A 21,074-nucleotide genomic window follows, 5' to 3' on the forward strand; every position below is an offset into this window, starting at 1 on the left:
AAAGGTTGCTGACCCCTGCTCTAGCCCGACTTAAAAATGGAACTGGGGGAAGGTGGTACCCAGAGCATCTTCAGGAAACAAAGTAAGCAGGCTTCAATTTGGGACACAACTACGAGGAGACAAAACGCGTCCCTCACCCCTGACACTAGGTTCACCAAGCACAGGTAGCCCCCTCCCGCATATTCCTATGTGCACCTTCCACACAAATGCATGGCTGTTTTTCCACACCTGCTGGAAAATAATGTCAGGTGCCATAGGCATCTAGCCGGCCACTGTGAGAACAGAATGCTAAACTAGGTGGGCTTGATGGAGCAAGACTCATATTGTGTTCTTAATAAAAAATGCACTTGGGAGAGAACACTAGAGTGAGGGAAAGATGTTTCCACCAACATAAACAGTGCGTGAGGCTAGACATCCATTGGCCAAAAAAGCAAGGAAAACAGGGAGAGATAAACAGAAATGCACTTTTGGGGGGGCTCTGCGATACACAGACCTCTCTTACACTCCCTTGCACCGCTGTCCCACAGATCGTCTATACTGGACTAGTTAACTTCCTGTTGAAGAAATAATACTGCATTTTCTTGGATATGCTGACAATATGCAATTAAGTAATTCAGTAAATAAAGTTTGAGATTTCTGATTCTTTCTATCTTAATGCTTCTGAGTTCTGATATCGGTTTATATTGCTGCTTTTGATTTATACGTTTTATGTTTTTTCATGTACCACCCTGGTCACTTTGGGTTGAAGGGCGAAACATAAATCTAATGGAACAGTACTAATAAAATAACAACAGCCTGTACATTAACAACACTGAAAACATTGTTTCACGTTATACCTTGTCAATCTGCATTGTTTACTACCAACATAAATCTCTCGAGAGTTCCCGCTGCTTAGGTATTCCCCAGTTAAAGTCAACAGTGTTCCACCAAATCTTGGACCATAGGTGGGTGAGATGCTTCTTATTATGGGATCCTGTCAAGTAAAAAGAATGCAGCTTGTTAATTAAAAAAAAAAGCGAAATTAAGAATCATATTAAAAGAAAACATGTATAATGAGGTCATCATACTTAATAATAAGAAGTAACTTTTTTAACAGTTAACAGAGGGGTGGGGAACCAGAGGTCCAGGGGCCAAATGTCCCTCTAAAACTGGACCTCGAGACCCTCCCTAGGCCATACCCTACATCAGCACCCGCCCCCCCCTCACCAATCCTGCTCTGCACCGTACTTTAGTGCTTTTGTCTAGCTGGAATGTAAACTGTGTTAGAGCTTTTTTCTTACCAGGAGGCAGGTTAGCAACATGAGTGTTAGGAGTGTATGCATAGAAATCTCTTGTCTTCTTCATGGCCTTGCTAAGCAAAGGTACGAATCACATCCATGCCCCCTGGAAGGTTTCTCACAAGAGAATGCAGTCCTCAAGCTGAAAAAGGTTTCTCGCCCTTGCTTTTAACACTTACCACGTAAGAGAAGGTATTGAAAGTGGCATTAGCTTGTCCATTTGAAACGACGCTTGATACATTAAAACGTGCATTCGTTACATCGCCAAGTGTGCACTCCAACCTTCAACAACAAAGCAAAAACATTCTTTCTAATTATGTTATAAATATAAAATAATCACCCAAGCATATAATAATAATCTTCATTTTTAAAAGTTTTTATAGCTTTCCCTGATGCATAATTTTAACTTATTATTTTATTAAATCAGTAATTATAGATAGCCCTGAAGCTGCAGATATTTTGCCAATAATTTTTGATGTACCTCTGACTTAGTGCGTGGAGGGGGAGAGAGATGAGAACACATTCCAGTTTCTATGTAAACACACTTTTTAATATATATATTTTGTTCCAAACAGTGGGTGAAAGATCAAACAGTGGGTGAAAGAGCTCTGCCCTAACAGATATTACAGTGGTAAGAAAAACATCCTTGGGTGTTCCCAAGAGTATCACAAAAAGTACGTGTTAGGACAGCTTTATCAGGGATTTATCAAAAGGAATGATACGATGAGGCTTGTATGAGCCACTCAAAGAAAACAAGTCCTTTAATGACATCATCCTTACAGCTATGCCAGAACACAACCCCAAAAGGTAAAATGTTAAAGATGTAAATTCAGAAGTAGCTGTTAATAGTCACTTTCTGTGATCCTAAAGTACTAATTGGAACCAACTGTAAGAATTGACAGGAACCAAACAGAACTAGTTTGGGACCTGAACTATATATTTGTGCTGGGTTTCTTCCAATGGTGCTACAGTAATGTTTTTAACTGTCAGCTTTAACTGTCTATGATGTAGCAGCGACATCTCTTCCCAAGAGGAGATGCATGGGTTCTGCTGTTGAGGACTCTGTAGTCCAAGGTGGTCCAACTCGCAGAGCTTTTTTTGGAAGCTCTCAGAAGTCACCCAGAAGAAAAGCGGCTGTGAGTCTTTCCAAACAACCAAATGCTACCACCGCCATTGCCCCCTTGGAGAGCCAGGGTATGGAGCAGCTCTTACTGCTATGCAGGGGTACTAGAGACCAAATTGCACTGTGGGTTAAACCACAGAGCCTAGGACTTGCCAATCAGAAGGTCGGCGGTTCGAATCCCTGCAACGGGTTGAGCTCCCGTTGTTCGGTCCCAGCTCCTGCCAACCTAGCAGTTCGAAAGCATGTCAAGTGCAAGTAGGTAAATAGGTACTGCTCCGGCGGGAAGGTAAACGGCATTTCTGTGCACTGCTCTGGTTCGCCAGAAGCGGCTTGGTCGTGCTGGCCACATGACGTTTCCGAGCACAATTCAAAGTGTTGGTGCTGACCTTTAAAGCCCTAAACGGCCTTGGTCCAGTATATCTGAAGGAGCGTCGTTCTACCCGGACACTGAGGTTCAGCACCGAGGGCCTTCTGGCGGTTCCCTCACTGTGAGAAGCCAAGTTACAGGGAACCAGGCAGAGGGCCTTCTCGGTAGTGGTGCCTTCCCTGTGGAACACCCTCCCACCAGATGTCAAAGAGAACAACAACTACCAGGCTTTTAGAAGACATCTGAAGGCAGGCCTGTTTCAGGAAGCTTTTAATGTTTGATGTATTATAGTATTTTAATATTCTTTTGGAAGCCGCCCAGAGTGGCTGGGGAAGCCCAGCCAGATGGGCGGGGTATAAATAATAAATTATTATTATTATTATTATTATTATTATTATTATTATTATTATTATTACGACCCGGAAGCTGTATGCCGGCTCCCTTGGCCAATAAAGCGAGATGAGCGCCGCAACCCCAGAGTCGGCCACGACTGGACCTAATGGTCAGGGGTCCCTTTACCTTTACCTTTATGGAGCATGACATTTGCCACCCAGCAACATTTACTACTGAATATCACACTTCAGTGACAGACGGCCAAAGAATGCATGGCACAAGTTATTTGGTGGTGTCTTCCATCACCCATGTGCCGCGTGATACTTGCTTATAAAGACAGCATTGATCTCTTACTTGTTTTTGTCACTAGCTTTGACATCCAGAATGCACTGCTGTCCCCCAATAAGAACCGACATTTTTTTAAGATTCAGCTTGTTGTTTTTGCTGAACCCAAAGTCCCACCCACACAGGGTCAGTCTTGTTACACCATCAAAAGCTGCGCTGTTTGGAAGAATCTGAAAAGGAAAAAAAAAATAGTAACACACTTAGGATTTCTGATGGGCTTTGAAGGTGTTTTTCAAAGGGGAAAATAATGGGAGAAAATAATTTCTTCTGCTGGAGAGTACCCTACCCTTTATCTTAATTGTTCCTCACCTTTCATTCATCACAGTATGAGCATTCTCAGACAGTAGCAATAAATAACCCAGCCACTGCTCGAAAGCTCTGAATTATTATGTTTAGGGGCACTGAACAAGCTCTGCATTGTAATAGTCTTTTTAATACCCCTTTAGCTTGTCTTTTATGTCTTCCTTGTGGTATGTAGAAGAATACAATGCACTTATTTTATTAGAAGTAAGATAGTGAATAAAAGAATATCAGTAACTTATTTCACCAACGTGATGAAAAGGCAAGAATTCATGGAGATGATAGCTTCAAAGACATCTAAATCAAACATTGCCTTGGGAGCCACAGAATTAGCAGGGCTTCTACAATGCTTTGGCTGAATTGATATCATTTGGTTACTTCTACATTTTCAAGTTAAAAATAAACTACCTTGCAGCAATGTAGTGACAATCCAAAAAGGAAGTGCTCTTCCCCCTCCCACAACCTTCTATATATTGTAAATTGTGTTGTAAATATAACAATGGTGGGAAAAATATATGAATACTATGGAAGTTGTTCAAATTTCAGCAAGGCACTGTCAATAAAATCTGACAATGCTTTTAAGGCATATATAGACTTTTAACAATAGCATCTGAGTTTGCAAACATTCAAGCCCCCGGGCTAGAGAACAAAAGAATTAACTTATGCTTGTGATGGAACTACTAAAGTGACTTTGGCTTAATATTTTATAGTGAGAGTTATTTTATTCCTAAGAAGCAGCACAATTGTGTCTTTCATCGTGAATCCTGCTTCTTCATGTTGCATCTGAAAAGGACATTTCTAGTAAAATACTCAGGTTACTGTACCCTTTGAACATCCAGAAGGAACTGGCACATTTCATTTAAACTTTATTGACTTGGCTTAATGCTAGAAGGATTTAGGAAATAAAATGCCAAGGGCGAAGTAGGTATTGTGAACATGCTGCACAAATTAAACCATATAAATAGTGAAACAATTGATCCTAGGGGAAATGAGACAATGAATTAAATCCAGAGCCTACTAAAGTCCATTTGGAATCTACTCCAGAGTCATCTTTATGTATATGCCGTATTTCCTCAATGTCTTATATTACTCTCCCTTGTGTAAACAAGGCTCTAGAGTTTGTTGGTCTGCAAAATCTTCTATCAATGACAATTAGGCAGAGGGCCTTCTCAGTGGTGGTGCCCGCCTTGTGGAACACCCTCCCATCAGATGTCAAGGAAATAAACTATCTGACTTTTAGAAGACATCTGAAGGCAGCCCTGTTTAGGGAAGTTTTTAATGTTTGATGCTTTATTCTGTTTTTAATCTGTTGGGAGCCACCCAGAGTAGCTGGGGAACCCCAGCCAGATGGGTGGGGTATAATTTTAAATTATTGTTGTTATTGCTATTATTTAGCCATGCTAATGAGCAGGACATCCTGGATTTACAGAAGCCACCCCAGCTCCGGATGCCAATCCTAGATGTCCCTTTTTGGCTCCCTCCGCTTCCTCCTCCGCAGGCACTGCCTCTGCCACATTCTCCCGGGAACCAAAAGAACACAAAACCCCCTAAGATGTGTGTGTGTTTTTTGTGCCATGCTCTCCTATTCCTCTGGAGCTGCTTCTGGATGTAGGTGCGTGTGTGGCGCATGTGTGTGTGGTGGTGAACAGCAATGAGTAAGGGCAGCCAGTGGTAAGATGAGGCGGAAGGCGGTATGTAAGGGTGGCAGGTGGCGGGATGGTGAAGGGGTGGGGGGAGAGGCAGTGACGGCAGTGTATGAAGGCAGCCAGTGGGGTGATGTTGTGGGTGATGTTAATATTAAGTACTGCTGCTAAGTAATTACAAGTCAGGCTCCCCCCCCCCAGCCAGAGCTCACCGGAACTCAGTTCCAGCACCTACTCAGGTGGGCGCCATTGCCATCATGCCACCATGAAAGGAGGCGTTCATGGTGATTTCCAGCACCTCTTTTTCTAGAAAAATAGCACCGAGAGACATTTTGAGAGATTTTCCCAAGCCAAACAAGTATAGCTGCTCATAGAGGTGCAAGTATAGCCGCTACATGAACATTTATAGGGAAGCCCAAGTTTTATTTCAATAAAATTAAGTTTCATTTTTGCCTTCCATAGATGTATATTTCTATTTTACATGAAATAGGGAAGTTCGGCTATTTTGTGGGCTTTTTTCTTTCTTTTGCTTATTTAGAGAGAAACCATTTTGACTGCAAATGCTGCCACACCTAGGAATGTGATCACTGTGACCAAAAATTCTGAGAAAGTGTGTGGCCTATTTAAAGCAAAGGATACAAACTAGGAGTCCTATTCTTGCATTTAAAAAACACTAACAAAATACTCTTGATGGGCTAGATTACCATCTCTCTTTTTTTACCAACTAACAGCTTGGTCCCAGGGCGATATCTACAATGGTAGCAGCAGTTTTTATGTCACTCCATGCAGGGATGTTTCAGTGTATTGTATTTTGATCACAATTGCTTTAGACCACTGCACTAAGACCAAAACAACCCATAGCTGCTGTTGGGGCCGGTTCCACGTGACTAGGCAAAACACCACAAAATGACGGAAATTTTTCTTATCATATTAAAGGCAAAATGAGGGCATTACCATCAACTCAGGCCTTTGCAATTACCACTCTGTGTTTAACTTAAGGACCAGAGTATCACTTAGCATATTTTAACCACACTGTTCCTTTAAAACCCTCATATATATGGATGGATTTACGGATTCTATTGCAAATGCCACACAAAGCAGGTTATCTTTGATTTGATAGTACCAGCAAAAAGCCTCAAACACACAGTTCTTCCCTAGATTTAATGTGCATGGGTGTAAAGCAATAGGCCAAAGATGAATAATCTATTTTTTATTTTATTTTTTTTAGTAGTAATGCCAACCGTCATGGTCTACCAAAGCGTGAAATCTCCCTTAGCAGCTAGCGACCATAAAGATTTAGGTTCTCAGCTGCATTATTTTTCTTCCTTTTAGAAAAAAGATCCACAAACTCACATATGCTGTGGCACAAGCTATTAGGAAATTTCATCATTTATCACTGCCAGAGAATAATATTTATTGCATATTTTTTTTAAATAATATATTCAGCACATGAGCTTGAGCTTTATATCAATCCAATTGCACTCTGAAAATTTTTCATCATTCACTAACTTTATGCAAAATTTCTCCTGAGTAAGCACAGTGGACTTGATTTAAAGAATTGCTATACAGTATTCATGAAACTTCCCCCCCCCCCCATGGCTTCCTTACTCAACAGATACCGTTAAAAACATTTCCTGCATGTAAAAATAACATGACTATACCAAGCATGCCTGCATTTTGTCATAAAAACCCAAATTACACATGACGGCTTTGAACAATTTCATACTAACCTCACAGACTAATGATAGCATGACATCTCAGTCGCACGAAGTCCTCTTACCCTTGCCCTGGCAGAGGTAAGGGGCCTTAATGTAGTTTTAAATGTGATTTACATTCACTCTAAGGCCGTTTTACACTACGTGAAGTGCATAAAAGGCCTAATGTAACTATGAATCAGACTTCATAATTTAAAAATTATTTAGGGTCTGCTTTCCACCCCATTTAAGCCATGTGCACTTGCTTAAAGTGATTGTAAAAGCTTCCCCCTTTCAGAGAAGACAGATTTCCCTTCATGTTGTGCATCTATACATAACTGTAGGGTGCAAGGTTTGTTCATTGGTCCTTCCTGAATTCACAGCTGAGTTCTAATCCATTACAAAAGATGCATTTACCATTATCCTGCTATGTCTTGTCACCATAGCCTTTTTCTCTTTTGCTTCAACACAGTTTACAACAGTTTGATAAGGTACAAATTTGACACAGATTCGTTTTCTGTGTCGGGCTTGACTTGGATGCTATTTTAAGCACTTTTAAAAGCAAAACAGAAGTATGTTTGGTAGTTCAAAGGCTCTACTATTTATGCATTTATCCATCTAAAAACACCAATAACAGTGAGCAGCAGAGACAAATATATCGAGTGAACGGTTGGTGTGTTTACGTGTGGGATTACAAGTGGCATGGCCGCTCTGTAAAACTAGACCTTCATAATTATGTCACACTTAATGCAAAATGATTTGGTTAAATGCAGAGGCAGCCTGTACAAATCTTGCAATGACCATAGCTAACTGAAAACAGCAATGGGCTACTAAGCTCTTTTCTCATTTGTGTAATTTAACTCTTGCTCACACTTTTTTCATTCATGAATATTTTTTAACGGGAAGCAGCTTCTAGAGAGGTTCCCTTTCCTAAGGGCCAATCTGCAGGCTGTCTCTTTACTTAATGGGCAACAATACACAACCCAAATGTGTCAACAGAATTGACAGCTCCGTTATAGGGCTTCCATTGGGAACAGGGCTCCGTTGAGCCAGCCTCAGTACTGAGGTTCAAAAAAGTTAAACAAAATTTTATTAAAGATCTTCTTGGTTCACAAAAAATGTGCATTGTCTCTCTCCGTCCGCCCCCTCCAAATCATAAAGTCTTTTTTACGTTTGATGTGAGACATTATACAGAGTAAGGTGGGGGAAGAAGAATAAGGGGAAAGAGAAGGGGAAGAGAGGATTGTAGTGGTAATATTTAGTATGTTTGTGTGGTTTTATGCCAGTGTCACTTGAGTAGGTTCTCTATTAATTTATTGTTTGTGTGTGTTTGTGTGTGTACACATACATACAGAAACGCACATATATGTATAAATACACATATACACACATACATATATATTTCTTGGTGGTGAGAGAGGTTGGGGAGGCAGGGTGTGGTTGGTTATCTTTAGTTGGCTGCAGTGAGGTTTGTTTGTGGGGTGGGGTGATTGTTGGGTCAGGTCAGCCATATTGGTCCATGCTTACTTGTGACAGGTCTCTTCAGTGTTTCTGGCTGCTGAGAGTAGGTGGATTATGAGCTCTTTATGGTGTGCATGGGCATTATTATCTTGGAAGATGTTTAGTAGGGCTAATTCTAGGGTGACTTCTAATAGATAGAAGTTGGATTTGGGGGCATTCCCACCACAAGTGGAGATACGTGCCTGTGGAGCTGCAGCCTCTCCAACATTTTGGTGAGGTTCCTAGGCATATCAGTGCCAGTTTCCATGGTGTTAGATATTTTTAAAAAAATTTAAACAGAAAAGAAAGCCAGTCTCTATTAATTACTCTTGTTACCAAGAATGAGGAAGTCACTTCATTATGAGAAATCTAAAGTGAGAAAGATTCACCAACTTTCAAGTCCTAAATTGGTATGCAAAAAAACTCTGGGAGTCATTCAGCATGTTCACACCTGACTTATTCCCATATTGATGCCGAAAGCCATAATTAGTTCACATAAATGAAAACTCTAACATGGTAAGTTGTCCCAGGGCAAAGTATGGAAAAGCCACCTGTCAGGCTTTGCCCAGTTTACTGGGATTTTTGTCCAGGCAAAACTTGACAAAGGCCTTCTCTCAATTTCTGTATTTTACCCTAACGGGCAAATAAAAGTCTGGAGGGTAGAGATTCCATTTAGAAACATAGCAGAAGGGCGGCAAAAGAGGATTAACCCTCTCCTCAATGCTGTAGCCCCAAATGTAATTTGAGAGAGACTGAAAATGCTTTTTCCTTCAGGCGGGGAAAAGCCCCACTGAAGAGATTTTGTGTTGGTGTGCCATAGTGTAAGAACATCTTATTCAAATAATTGGAGGGCATGTTTTAACTTGTGAAAAGGAAATCACAGAAGTGATACTTCATGTGTCCCACCGCAATAGGTTTTTTTCCTAGATCCTTCCAACCCACTCCCTGCTTGGGGTTGAACTGGCAAATCGCTGCTTCTTATCTGGAAAGCTTTTCCCCAAAAAGGTCACGAGAGTTTGCCCAGAATTGTATACACTTATCATTACACCAGTCTACATTACACAGGGATTAATGAAAGAAAAAAATAGCTTTACCTGAGAAATTTTGGGCGCACATGTTTCCTGTGTCCAGCTTCCTACAGTGCACTCAGATGACCGCACGCACTGGTCGCCACACCAGCCGCAATTCATGAAGGAAGGCAATCGAAGACACTGGCTACAGGTATTGACGTGAGAGCACCCTGGTCCAATGAGTGGGATCTTTGTTATCTAGTGACAGGAAAGTTACATGAAAACCACCCCAAAACTGTATAGGTTAGTAGACAATGTATACACAGCTGAGGAGCCAGAAACACTTTTAAGTTACCATGCCAATGATATGGCTGTTAACTTTTACAATATAGGCAGGCTCATATTCTTCAATAAACACTGAAAGCACGACCCATCAGAAGACTGATGGATCACAGAAAGGGAAGTGATTCTCTTGCGGCACACTACATGTAGAGCTGCTGATCCATGCTAGGTATATCAGTAAATCTAAACCACAACACATGAGAAGTATCCCTGTGTGTTCACGCACCCCTCCAAAAAATCCCTTGCTAAGTCTTTTTACTCACTTCTTTTTCACCTCTAGAGTAACTGATCATGCAAGAAGCAGAAGGCATACTTGAAAGCAGCATTGAGTTGCTGTCTTAAAATAGGGGATTAAAAATGTGTTGAGTTCATTGCTTGAACAGACTGGGGTTGTTGTGGATGTTATTTTTCAAGAACCTGAATCCATACCTTCAAGCACAGCTTTGGGTAATGTATGCTTGATTGTAAAGGCCACCTCCTAGTCTAGTTTTAAATGGCTAATGGTGGCTAATTTGCCTCTCCTGTAAGGCAGGAATAATGGTACCTTCCTAGTCAGTGTCAATTAATTGGTGCCTGTAGAATTCCTAAAAGGATGGGGCGAACAACTATCAAGAATGATGAATTACACTAACATTTCTTCGCTTTAAACTCTCTTTCCAATAATAGAATATGTTTAATACCATTTAAGCTCAATACATTATCAACAAAGGTCATTCGAAACACCATTCTTTTACTTAAGTCATTGTGTATTTTGCTTCTCAACAGCTTGCACTAAAGAAAAAGGAAAGGTGTCAGCCCTACATTTACATTACTTTTCTTTTACTGGTTTTCATCACAGGTCTTCTGCTCAATCAATTCCCTATATTCATTTACTTGATTTCTTAATGCAAAAATAAAAATAAAAAAATCAAAGAAGCAAATAATGCATACCAGATTATGGAAAGGCTGCAAGGCGAACTCATTAGAACCTCAAAGAGCGCATTAAAGTTTAACCAATATGGACTTTTGCACAGAGTGACTCTTAAATTGGTTTTTGCCTTTCCACATTTGTATTCAAATGTAAGAATATCTTTATACTGGGCCTCTTCTATTCTTTATATTCCAGAATACAATGGCAGTACAGTGGTACCTCGGGTTAAGTATTTAATTTGTTCCGGAGGTCCGTATTTAACCTGAAACTGTTCTTAACCTGAAGCACCACTTTAGCTAATGGGGCCTCCTGCTGCTGCCGCACCGCCGGAGCACAATTTCTGTTCTCATCCTGAAGCAAAGTTCTTAACCTGAAGCACTATTTCTGGGTTAGCGGAGTCTGTAACCTGAAGCGTATGTAACCTGAAGCGTATGCAACCCGAGGTACCACTGTATAACCTGTGGAAATACCCTTAAACCTGGACATAGTTAGTTGGGATTCAGATCCCAGCTGAGCCACATAAAATGTGCTGGGTAAAATGGCTGCGGTTGATACTGTACCTAGTCACACAATGGTAAGGCAGCACCCCCTGCTTTGTGCAGCATGTTTCCTCACAGCTGAAAAAACAATAACAGAGAGCGCTTTCCTCCCCATGCATATCTATGGAGTGATGTCTCCATTGACTTGCATGGGGTGGGAGAAGCTGCATCCCAGAAAAAAGGTTAGTGAGGGGGCTAAACCACTCCTGGCCAAGAACCTTTATAGGGCAGCCTTTCTCAACCTGTGGGTCCCCAGATGTTGTTGAACTACAACTCCCATCACCCCTAGCTAGCAAGGCCAGAGCTCAGGGATGATGGGAGTTGTAGTCCAACATCTGGGACCCACAGGTTGAGAACCACTGCCTTTGGGCAACAGGCTCTTTGTCAGTGAGTGGGCATTTCCTCCCAGAAGCTGATTTGGAGGGTACAGCTTTCTCACCCTGCCCATGCAGTTACATGGTCAGATTCGACTGGACTTAACTGTCCAGGGGTCCTTTACCTTTACCTTTACCATGGAACACAAGGGGGCAAAGTTGCAACCTCCTCCAAATGGGTAGTGGGGAGAGGCTGAAAGATCCTGGCAAGCTCCTTGTTGTGACTTTGTGGGTTTTGCTTTGCCTTTGGGGTGCATTATTTGGGGTACCAGCTTATGCAACTGATGGACTGTATAATGATAATAGGAGGAATCCTTATACAGTGGTACCTCAGGTTACAAACGCTTTGGGTTACAAATTCTGCTAACCTGGAAATAGTACCTCGGGTTGAGAACTTTGCCCCAGGATGAGAATGGAAATCACGTGGTGGCAGTGGCAGCGGGAGGCCCCGTTAGTGAAAGCGCGCCTCAGGTTAAGAATGGTTTTGGGTTAAGAGCAGACCTCTGGAATGAATTAAGTTCGTAACCCGAAGTACCACTGTATAAAGGTATCCCTATAACCAAAAGATTATGAAATATTTACCCTATTCCCGGTGACCACCAGAATATAACCATCATCGCCTGGCAAATTCTTAATTAGAGAAACAGGATGGTGATCCAGTTGGAAATTTACATACGGTTCATAGTGTTCTGAACGAGAAATCACTATCTGAAAAAGAAAAATTTAGAAAGCAAACAATTTATATTCATATTATGCAGTAATCTTGATCTACAATTATAGTTCCATTTTGGTGGGGGGGGGGGATACAAATACCAATCCATTATAAATGCACTAAAAACCAATGAGAAAACAGCTTAAAATCAACAATGTTTTGAAAAACAATAGAGGTCAACATTTCTGGGGGGGAAAAATTAAAGTTGCATCACTTTTGGGAAACAAAAGACTTTAGACTGACGGCAATGAATTTTAAAAGTAACCCTAGACACTGAATTTTGGACCAGTTGGAAGTTTCTGAGTTGTCTTCAAGGGCAGCCCCATATAAAATGCATTGCAACAATCCAATCTGGAAGTTATTAGAGCATGGAGTACCATGTCCAAATCATCTCTGCCCGAAAGGAGCAGCAGTTGGTGAACCAGCAGGAGTTGGAAATAACCACTCTCAGACACAGAGGCCACCTGTCCTTCAACTGACAATGTTGGATCAGGCAGTACCCCCAACCTACGAACCTGCTCCTTCCAGGGGAATACAACCCCATCCAGAACAGTCTGTGTTCCCACTTTCTGGACCAAGGAACTTGAAACACATAACACCTGTCCTTTCAGGATGCAATTTCTGGTTGTTGGCCCATGTCCAAACACTTGGCTAGCACCTCAAGGCACCTCTCCTGACTCAGACGGATAAGAGAAATAGATCTGGGTGTCATCCACATATGGGTGACACTTCACTCCAAAACTTCTGGTGACAGCTCCCAGCAGTTTCCTATAGATGTTAAATAGCACTGGGGACAAGATGGAATAGTTTGCCACCCCTTAAAATGCACAGAAATACTGTTTTAGCTTTGTGCAGCTTAGTGTGTATGAGGCTAACCAAAACTGGCATGTAGAAGTCTTATTTTTAGATAAAGGTTAATAGCTATTACAGGGTGCAATAGTGTTCTGTTAAAAGTCAACTGTGGCAGAGTTGAATTCCTCAAGTAAAAATTTCTATGAAATCCCACTTAACATCTTTGAATTACTTTGAAATAAAATTTTAAAAGACCAGTGCCGTATTCTCAGAGGGGTGGAATCCACTGACTTTTTTTTTTTTTAAATAGCTTTCTTGCCACATTTATGGGCAAATCTAAGTACAATTTTGTGGTCATCGTCTGGCTGTGCGGAAGAAGCAAAAACTCAGTGGAGATGTGTAGTTTAAGCAGCATGCAACTTTGACCCAGTGTTTCAGACATGGTTTGGTTTTACAACCAGGAGAAAGTGTGAAACACACACACACACGAATAAACTGCAAAGCTGCGTGAAAAAACAGATTAATGCTGGTATTAGGGAGAGGTAAATCCACAGCTGCAAATACCTTTATAATGGATCATTAGCTGTGTTTTCTCTTGAATGCCCACTGCTGCAAAATGCCAAGAATGCTTCCTCTTATTGCCAAATGTTATTTCTTGACTGAGCATGCGTTAACCCTCAAATTGCTTCTAAGATGCACCTTCAAAACAATGCCAGAACCATTTGGTCCTGTTTTCATGGTTCTAGAGAGCTGCCCAGTACTTCAGCAAGGATCCATTATCACTGAAACTGAACACCGCAGCAAGTAAACAAGCTTTGTTCTGGCAATCCAGGCTGAAGACATTCCTTACTACTAGTAAAAGTTGCAAGTGCTATAAACTCATTATTACCTTCGCTATGCATTTTAGGGAAGCTGTTATAAGGGCTCATCCCTAAGGGCCTGTGTCACATTTTCTAGGCACAGATCTGGGATTTCCAGGTCAATGTCTGAATGGTGGGGTTTGTTTTTTTGTCCTAGCATTTTCCCTGGGAAAACCTGCATTTTACTGCTGGATTGGAGAAAACGGCACCAAGTTGTATTTAATAATTTTCTTCTGAAGACCAATTGGGTCAAAACATGTCATATTAGGCTTTGACCTGAACTGAGGTCAATTTGTTACTGTACCATCTCTGCAATCTTCTATTTTGACTACATTCTCATATTTTCACGTTGAATTAAAGTTTTGCTTCATTTCCCTATAATAATTAGAAGCATTTCACATTTGTTATTCTCACCAATGGGTTTAGTTTTGTTGGTTACGTGTAGCATATTTTCTTTATTAATTATTATATTTATATGCCACTTTTCCTCCAAGGAGCTCAGAATGGCATACGGAGTTCTCTCCCCTCCCCATTTTATTCTCACAATGAGGTAGGTTGGGCTGAGACAATGTGACTGGCCCAGTGTCACCCAGTGAGACTCATGACAGGGATCTAAACCTAGATCTCTCTAAAAAAAGGTAAAGGTAAAAGACCCCTGGACAATTAAGTCCAGTTAAAGGCGACTATGGGGTTGTGGTGCTCATTTCGCTTTCTGGCTGAAAGAGCCTGTGTTTATCCACAGACAGCTTTCCGGGTCATGTGGCCAGCATGACTAAACGGCTTTTGGCGCAATGGAACACCATGACGGAAACCAGAGCACACAGAAACACCGTTTACCTTCCCGCCACAGTGGTACCTATTTACCTACCTGCACTGGCGTGCTTTCAAAGTGCTAGGTTGGCAGGAGCTGGGACAGAGCAACGGGAGCTCACCCCGTCATGGGGATTCGAACTGCCGACCTTCCGATCGGCAAGCCCAAGAGGCTCAGTGGTTTAGACCACAGCGCCACCTGCGTCCCTGATCTCTCTACACCACAATGACTATTAACCTTTCTTGAATAGTATAAACAAGACCTTGACAAGCATCCATCCCAAAAATGTTTAGCTTCAATCTCCCGTCCCCCTTCAGAGTAAATACTATAGTGCACTTTGAGCCAAGAAATACAGACTAAACTTTCCTGATTAAATGTCTGAGTTAGATTTATAATGCTGGCTCTGCTGATAGATGGATTTTAACATTAAAATATAATCACAGATGAATGTGTAGTGGCTTTCTACAGCAACTCAGGATATTTCAGTAATTGCTGTCTATGGCGATGGCAAGTACTGAATATATAAGATCAAGAGATTAATGTCTCATTTCTACTGGAAGTGAGTATTCAGCTTGAAGTACATGGCTACCAGATAAATTCAGTCAAGCATTTCTTTTTCACACTACCAATTGATCCCAATACAGTCAGAAGTCTCAACTACCAGTTAAATGACACCCAAGTCTGCATATTAAGACTGTAATTATTTCCGTGAAAATGAATGCAGTAACTTTTTTTTTATCACAGTGGGGGTCAGCGTTGGTGCCTATTAAAGCTGTTTTATTCAGTATGCATCTCAAAGATGATTTCTACAAAACCAGGAGGCTTGCTTGAAACTAAACCAAGTTCTGCCTTATTATTTTTCTACGGCTGTCTGGCAGGTGTAAGCTGTCATCCAGAACAGATATGCCCAAAGCCAACTTTGCTGTATTTTCACATCATTTTTAGCCTACTCTTGTAAAAAGAGCATGTAAGTATCTTTAAAATACTGTATAACATTTTAATTCATTGAGTATAATAAATAGAGGTTTAAATATACTTTCCCCAAGAAACCGGAAGCATTTTTGCTTGGTTTGATGGGAGAAGAAATTGCAAAGGTAGATCAAAGATTATTTATGTATGCCACAACAGCGGCAAGAACTTTATATATACAATATAATAATAATTTTTTATTTATACCCCGCCCATCTGGCTGAGTTTCCCCAGCCACTCTGGGTGGCTCCCAATCGAGTGTTAAAAACAATACAGCATTAAATATTAAAAACTTCCCTAAACAGGGCTGCCTTCAGATGTCTTTTAAAGATAGGATAGCTGCTTATTTCCTTGACATCTGAAGGGAGGGTGTTCCACAGGGTGGGCACCCAAAGGTGGAAATTACAGGAATTACCAACAACTGAGGAGTGGCAGATGAAGATGGTGGACTATGCGGAGTTGGCCAAGCTGACTGGTAGGATCCGGAACCAAAGTGACCAGAAATTCCAAAGAGACTGGAGTAAATTTATTTGGTATTTGAATGATCATTGTAAAAATGTGAAGACACTAGCAGGATTGAAATAAATCTTGCAACGAAATGTAAAAATAGTATCTGACCATGGAGAAGAGAGGACTTTAAGTATAAAGAAGGACAGAAACTGACAGTTAAAGTGCTCATACAATCTACTTGGAAATAAAAAACCAGTTGAAGGGATGGAGGGAAATCATGAGCTTGGCGGAGCAAAAAGTATATCACTTGTTATTGCAATGTTGGTATATTTTATGTTTAAAAAAGAAAATAATAAAAAGTTATATATAGATAGAGAGATAGTATAATAGATGCACTTTGGAGACTTTCACCTTTTCTATTTTAACAAGCAATTATCTCAAAAGAATCACTTTGTTTCCCTACCACATATCCTTAAACCTGTTCGATTGCTCAATATCCCACTTACTTGAACCAACTTTGCCACCACTGGGCTGAATCCAGTACTGCCCACTCAGTAGAAACAAGGCTCTTTGATCCAGAAGAAGCTTCCATCAGTGGGAACTTCTGATGACATTAATACCCTTGTATCAGTATGCAAAGGCCAGTGATGTTAGTTTGTATTATTATTGTTCTTGTTGCTGCATTTATATCCCACCTTTTTCTCCAAGGAGTTCGAGGTGGTACACATGGTTTCCCCCCCTCCTCACAACATCCCTGTGAGGTACGTTAGGTTAAGAGGCAGCAACTGGTCCAAGGTCAACCAGTGAGCTCCCTGCCCAAGTAGGGACTTGAACCCTAGTTTCCTAAGTCCTAGTCCAACACTCTAACCATTACACCACACTGGCTCCTCCCCAAGATTGACAGCACTAAATTGTGTATAAACTTGTAAAAAATAGATTCTGGTTTATGAAGCCATAGTGAGTACCACGGACACTTGCTCTTCCCTTTCTCCTCCTCTTCTTCCATGGTATGCCAGGTTTGGCAGAGTTAGCATTAATTCAGAGTTTCCGGTTATATCCAAACTGGGGAACCATGGCTTAATGTTGGTTAACAGAACAAGGTTGTAGTACAGTATCTGATCGACATTAACTGGAGTCCCCCAGTTCAGACATAACAGGGAACTCTTGGTTTCATGCAACTCAAGATCTCCATGATAAAACCTGAACATGGTGGAAATAAAGTACATGGCTATGTTTAACACTGTTAAACAAGTTTATAAACCATGGTTTATAAAGCGTGGGTTAGTGGCCTAATGTTGTTGTTGTTGTTGTTTAGTCGTTTAGTCGTGTCCGACACTTCGTGACCCCATGGACCAGAGCACGCCAGGCACTCCTGTCTTCCACTGCTTCCCGCAGTTTAGTCAAACTCATGTTGGTAGCTTCGAGAACACTGTCCAACCATCTCGTCCTCTGTCACCCCCTTCTCTTTGTGCCCTCAAATGTAGCCTGGCTTATTGTGGGAATTTTTGTATCAGACTAACCAGCTGGAAAAAGGGTTCAAGGTGTCTATTTCTGGTGCAAGTCATCATATTTCTATAACTTCCATAAACCATGCCCAACTTTCACCCACTGATAATATAGCTTTATGTCCATAATATTGCTAGTTGTGACAGCATCATTCTTTCTAACCAAACCACTGCTGAGAAATACCCAATTCACTTTGCACCCAACAGCTGTAGTTAAAGGCTGCATTCCCAGCCACACATCAAAAACAGTCACAACAGTAAGAGGCAGAAACAGCTGCAAACTCTTGGTTGGGGGGAGGAGAAAAACTTGCATAGAGATTGTCATCCAGCTTTCAGAGGAAGTAAAGCCATTTTTCTTTCTTTTCTCATGCGTGACAGCTGTCTTAGCAGGAAAAAAAATTATTAGCAGTCTGTTTTGTAACAGAAACTCAACAATATTTAATGAACTCTGAAATCAAGGATATTCAGGGACCAACACAAAGTTTAACACTTTGGTGTAGCCAAAACAATGTGTTTGACTGGGCTGCAAGTTCTCCACTACAAGAAGATTATTCCCTTCTCCCCATATCATTACTCTCTTTAAAAGAGGGGGAAAGACTAAGATTTTTATCTGCACTCTAAAGACAAAATCCATTTCCAAGTCTAATACTTAATTGCCTGAAGTAGTTAGGATGATAAACTCTACACTTTCTTCTCAGCTGATAAAGTGGTTTGATCTTCAAAATAAACTAGAAGACAGTAATTGAAAAGGATACCTGTTCAGTAATAGCTCAGTGTGTGTTTCATTGCTGTATACAAGCCCTCAGGACCAATATAGAAAAACAATAAGAGACAGAACCCAAGTTGTTTTTGTTTTGCTCCAAACAGATGCATTAATCTTCGTCCAATCTGCCTGATTTGCAGGGAGCGGTGGGAGCAGTAAATATGTAATATTCTTTGGGGCCATGGCCAAAGCCACTTATATATTATATCATGGTCTGTTTGAATTTCCATGACCATGCTCTCGCTATTTTTCTATGCAAATATTACGTATTTATTATTTTATTAATTCATGAATTGCCCTTCATATAAATCTCAAGGCAATTTACAGACCTACAACAACAAAACAACTAAAAGCAGGTTTTAAAACAATGCAAACATACAGCAACTAAATACTGTTATTATTTTTCAAAAGCCGCTTTCTAGGTATTCTGATGGAGCGGACAGAGGGTGGATTAGATTTGGGGGGTAAGGGCAGTCTCACTGTAGCCCAATGGATTGTCACGTATTTGATTATAATCATTAAACTATGTGCTATCTGAACTACATATCACTCCCTATCTGGACAGGGCTCACCTCACTACTATTGTCTATGTTCTGGTAACCTACAGGTTAGATTACTGCAGTGTAGTATACATAGGGCTGCCTCTGAGTACAGTTTGGAAACTTCAGCTGGCGCAGAATTCAGCAGCCAGGTTGTTCACTGGGGATGATTGTTGAGGTATATTTACATGATGCAAGGAGACTGATCTGGACCTTTACATTTAGCCAACCAGGGAGCTAGCATTGCAAAAGTGCATCCCACCCCTGGTCCCTCACCTTCTGACCTGGCCAGAGCAAGTGGTAGAGTTGTGTATCTTGTCAGTGGCTATACCACTCCATTATGCTACCAGCAAGGGCTTGGGATTACTCTACCCAAAGGAAACTTAAACATGGAGTTCTGTGAATTTTGGCTGAACTTTGTACACAACCGTTGTTTCCAATAACTATATTGGTTCGGTTGCCTCATTTCCTGCTGTTCAGAAGCAAAGAAGCACTCCTTTCTACCTGCTAGCCACATAAAACGAAATTTCAATACACTTAGCTTTGGCCAGATGATGCCAAGCATTTATGAATTTCTAAACCGAGTGTTGGGACATTAGATTTGTTCAGTGATGTAACTGTTCTAATAATCTGATGTAAGGCAATGCTCCATCCCAGGAAATTTAAAGACATTCTAATAATTGTGGAAACCTCCCTTTTCCCTTCTCATCTGCTAAACCTTAGGGATTTTGGTAACAAACATGCTTGACACTATTTCCCAGGCAACTATTTGCATAATTAAAAGAGGAAACTAATTTAAATAGACCTTGCATTCTAAATTTGCTGTATATTCTGGAAACACAACATTTCTGCAACTCTCCAACTCCTTTCGAAAAGAAGATATTTCAAGGAAATGTATATATTAACAGCATTTTAATGTATATGTTGTTACTAGGCATCAAAGGCAGGCCATGTGTTCTGTACTGTTGAACGTGTCAGCTCTTGGGCTGCGCAACGAGAAGAAAGGGGGAAGGCTCTGTGGGTTACTGCAATATGATATTAAAGATAACTTGCTCTGTAACTCAACCCAGCCTAATTCAGGGGATGTGACTATTTCTACTAATGGCACAATGTATTTTATACAATCACATTCCTTTTGCTCCCTTGGCTGGCCTTACAAAAGGAAACGTGCTCTGGAAGCATTGTCCTCGATTTTTTTTTAATGTTTCATGTGATGGGTGGCAAAATGCTGAGTGAAATGATCTGGCATAAGAAATGAATGAATAATAAGGCCATTATAAAGCAGAAACATCTATTTGTACTCCTATCAAAAACACTCTGTGTTGAAGCACAAAAATTTGCAGAAGGCTAAGAGGAACTTGCAAGAAGAAATGATTTTGCTATTACTAACATTTTCCTTATAGCCAACCCTTTGCTATTTTCCTCACCTAAAGGTTTCAGAAACTCTGAAAATGAAAATCAAGCTCTCTTTTGCTACTGGTCTAGACATTTGTATGAAATAAGCGAGTACCATCATATAATGTTTTTTTTTTGGGGGGGTAGGGAGAAACAGGTCGGAAATATCTGAAAGACCATCTCCTTCCCTAAAGACCCTCTTGGGTGCTGAGATCAGCAGAGAGGGCCCTTCCTGCACTAAGGAGATACTGATCTATCTATAAGAGGCTGCTTTATGATCCAGCAGCAAAGGCAGGAGCACTGGCTGCTTAAATGAACAGATCAGTGCTATGCAAGGTGGTGGTCTCTATTGGCTGTTTCTCCATAGCAGCTCCACCACAGCACAGGCTGAGTGGGTTTATTTAGGGACCAAATATGCTACTGGTTCCTGATACATGGGTGGGTGTGGGGTGAAAAGACTACTGGTTCAACATCAGATAGCTTGAGAAGCACTGGAGTAGATGATGATAATAACCATATAA

The 21,074-nt window shown here is 40.9% G+C and overlaps 1 protein-coding gene across 1 annotated transcript in view; it reads right to left on the reverse strand.

Moving 5' to 3' along the window:
• MET (MET proto-oncogene, receptor tyrosine kinase) overlaps positions 1-21,074 on the reverse strand; it is a 94,409-nt gene that overhangs the window by 34,324 nt on the left and 39,011 nt on the right. The window contains exons 4-8 of the mRNA XM_028746295.2: positions 12,340-12,465; positions 9,677-9,850; positions 3,455-3,615; positions 1,457-1,559; positions 837-973 (exon numbers count right to left, since the gene is read on the reverse strand). Of these exons, the coding sequence (XP_028602128.2) occupies positions 837-973; positions 1,457-1,559; positions 3,455-3,615; positions 9,677-9,850; positions 12,340-12,465 (701 nt within the window). The remainder of the gene's footprint in view (positions 1-836; positions 974-1,456; positions 1,560-3,454; positions 3,616-9,676; positions 9,851-12,339; positions 12,466-21,074) is intronic.

Source organism: Podarcis muralis, chromosome 10 (assembly GCF_964188315.1).
Source record: "Podarcis muralis chromosome 10, rPodMur119.hap1.1, whole genome shotgun sequence".
Lineage (NCBI taxonomy): Eukaryota > Metazoa > Chordata > Lepidosauria > Squamata > Lacertidae > Podarcis > Podarcis muralis.